The sequence below is a fragment of the Terrapene carolina genome, unplaced genomic scaffold (assembly GCF_002925995.2).
Source record: "Terrapene carolina triunguis isolate 2854851 unplaced genomic scaffold, T_m_triunguis-2.0 Scaffold68, whole genome shotgun sequence".
In the NCBI taxonomy this organism is placed as follows: Eukaryota; Metazoa; Chordata; order Testudines; family Emydidae; genus Terrapene; species Terrapene triunguis.
Genome location: NW_020664419.1, coordinates 80,752,586 through 80,755,056, shown reverse-complemented (window position 1 = coordinate 80,755,056; position 2,471 = coordinate 80,752,586). Strand labels below are relative to the sequence as shown.

The window sequence follows — 2,471 nt, the reverse complement described above, 5'->3', positions numbered from 1 at the left end:
CATTTTCCTTTTGTCTGACACCTAAGCACTAGAAGACACATTTGCAGTGGGGAACAGTTAATATATTGACCCACTTCCTTACCCAATGCCTGCTCAGCAATGTGGCAAATTAAATGCACTTTTGCCTGCTGCCTTTTGGAAGGTTGCAACATGCTGCCATCAGGACAGAAATGGTAATTCTCTGCTGTCCTTGGATATTTCTAACAGAATGGAGCAGGACTGGTTGGGTGGAAACAGAGGGAGATGTCCTATTAGCAGTGTGTCTTGTTCTCACTCTTCTCATTTTTGCCTTTAACAGGAGTCAGGAGAATTCACACCAGCTGTCCCTGCAAAGCCTATGCTCTGAAATCCACGTCTTCCCACAAGTGGTTCTGCGGCCGGGTGCAACACCATCTGCCTCCTCTATGTACATTCATTTGCCCCAGAAGCCAGGAGATATCTCCCTGGCTATAATGCCTTGTCATGCCAACTCCCCCAGAGACGTACCCACAGCTTACTACAGAGGATATGAAGAACATAAGCCCTTAAGCCTGTATTGATAGCGATCAGCTTACAATTTTAAGCCGTCACCCAATTCCTTATTAACACCAATTCCTTGGAAGTCTCCTGAGCTCAGCAAGCAGAGTCATATGACAGAATCAGTTTGACTGGATTTTCAAGCTGTCTATTGCAAACAGGTGGAAAAGTGACATTTCATATTGAAAGTATATTTGACCCCACTCTTGTTTTCTTCTGCACCCAGGCTGTTTACATGCTTGTTTAAAATGTAAGCTCATTTGCTATAAGGATCCTGATTGTTTTCGTGAGAAAGTGAACAGCTGAAGTCTCAACAGCCCCAGATTACAATACAGCCTGAGCACATGTAGGCATTTCATCTCACACCATTCTGACCATCTATTCTGTGGATAAGTTTAACTCTGAAAGAGGTTAACATGCCTATCTATGACAGTTCTCAGGGTAACCAGGGAGAGCCACCTTGTCACCCCCAGCCTCCAGCGAGGAGACTTGCTGGTGCTCAATTGGGTGTCAGCTCTCTGACTCCAGCCTTTTAGCTACCCACACTCTCCCCTCTGGGCTATGCACAATAGGTGCACCCATCACTGAGCCCCTCTGAAGTGTTTCCCCTATAGCGCCCAACCCCTTATCCATTGAACACTCTCAGAAATACCAGGCCTGCTGTCCCAATGGAACTGTGCACACACCAGCTTGTATGATTCAACTCAGGATCAGCTCCTTGGATAACACCACAGCACTGAGATATATTTATTGTGAAAACAATAAGTTTATTAACAAAGATTCAAAATTCAAGAGAATAATGAGAAAGGATAATGGGAACAAAAGGGTTACATAGAAAACACAAACATAACTATTTCTAGAGATTAAACCTCCTGACTAAAGTTTATCTCACTCCAAATGTCCTTGGTAGCATTTCAATCAAGCCTGGTTGAGATCCTGTTTTTACTAAAGTAATTGCACTGCATAATTACTTCCTAGGTGCAGGATAAAGGGGTGTCTCCTTGTCATCTTATATTCCCAAGGTTCACTGTCAGTCCTCAGGGACAGTAACCCCCTGCCCATCACCTATTTTCCTGAGACCTGCTTTTTCCTTGTGGATTTCACATCCCCCTGGTGGGGCTTCTGCTGTGTTGGCTTATGATGCCTAATTTACATGCCAACCAAGAGAGAGGTCTGGCAGAAAACCTGTTTGTCAACTCTCCCTTGATACAGACATTTGGAACATATTTTCAGCATACGTATATAACTCCTTAGATAGTGTCTGTACATACATTTCACGATATTAACAACCACCATGATCCCAGCTTTCATTTAAGACCTCCCGTGATATTCTTTGGTGAAACAGATTGCACATACCAGGATCAGGATATTCTTGCAATGCCCTGGCCAGTTGGTACTGAGGGATTCCTGGGTCACATCATCAATCTCCAAAAGAAAAAGGTGTCCAGAGAGGAGGGTTTTTGGAAGTGGAAATGTAACTGAAACTACTCCAATCCGAGTTTAGGAGTGTAGTTTGGGACTAAGTGAAACAAAAGAGTTTATTTTAATATTTATTCTTTACAGCTTATCACTTCTACATAGAGAATCAAGGACCGACAATATATAGTAACAAATGCTTAAAGGTGACGGCAAAAAGAAAAATGGGTGTGAGCCCTTTTTGGTTTTTCAAGAAGGATGAAGTGACCTGAAAGGTTTTTAATTCATTCTCCCAATATTTTTCTTCCTGCACTAGAAATTCACATCGTGTCTAGTCTACCGAACACAATGGGGACTGCTGAAGAATGAGCAACGCAAAAGTTTTGTTTAAAGAAACCTTTGTTAATTAGCCATTGCAGTTACATAGGTGTTAACCAAAACAAACAGAGGGTCCTGTGGCACCTTTGAGACTAACAGAAGTATTGGGAGCATAAGCTTTCGTGGGTAAGAACCTCACTTCTTGCATCTGAAGAAGTGAG

At 42.7% G+C, this 2,471-nt stretch overlaps 1 protein-coding gene across 1 annotated transcript in view; it reads right to left on the bottom strand.

The window, feature by feature from the left end:
- Positions 1-1,974: 1,974 nt before the first annotated feature.
- The window catches only part of CNOT4 (CCR4-NOT transcription complex subunit 4), a 140,683-nt gene continuing 140,186 nt past the window's right edge, over positions 1,975-2,471 (bottom strand). Inside the window, exon 12 of the mRNA XM_029910861.1 lies at positions 1,975-2,035. Coding sequence (XP_029766721.1) covers positions 2,001-2,035 — 35 coding nt within the window. The 3' untranslated portion in view covers positions 1,975-2,000. The remainder of the gene's footprint in view (positions 2,036-2,471) is intronic.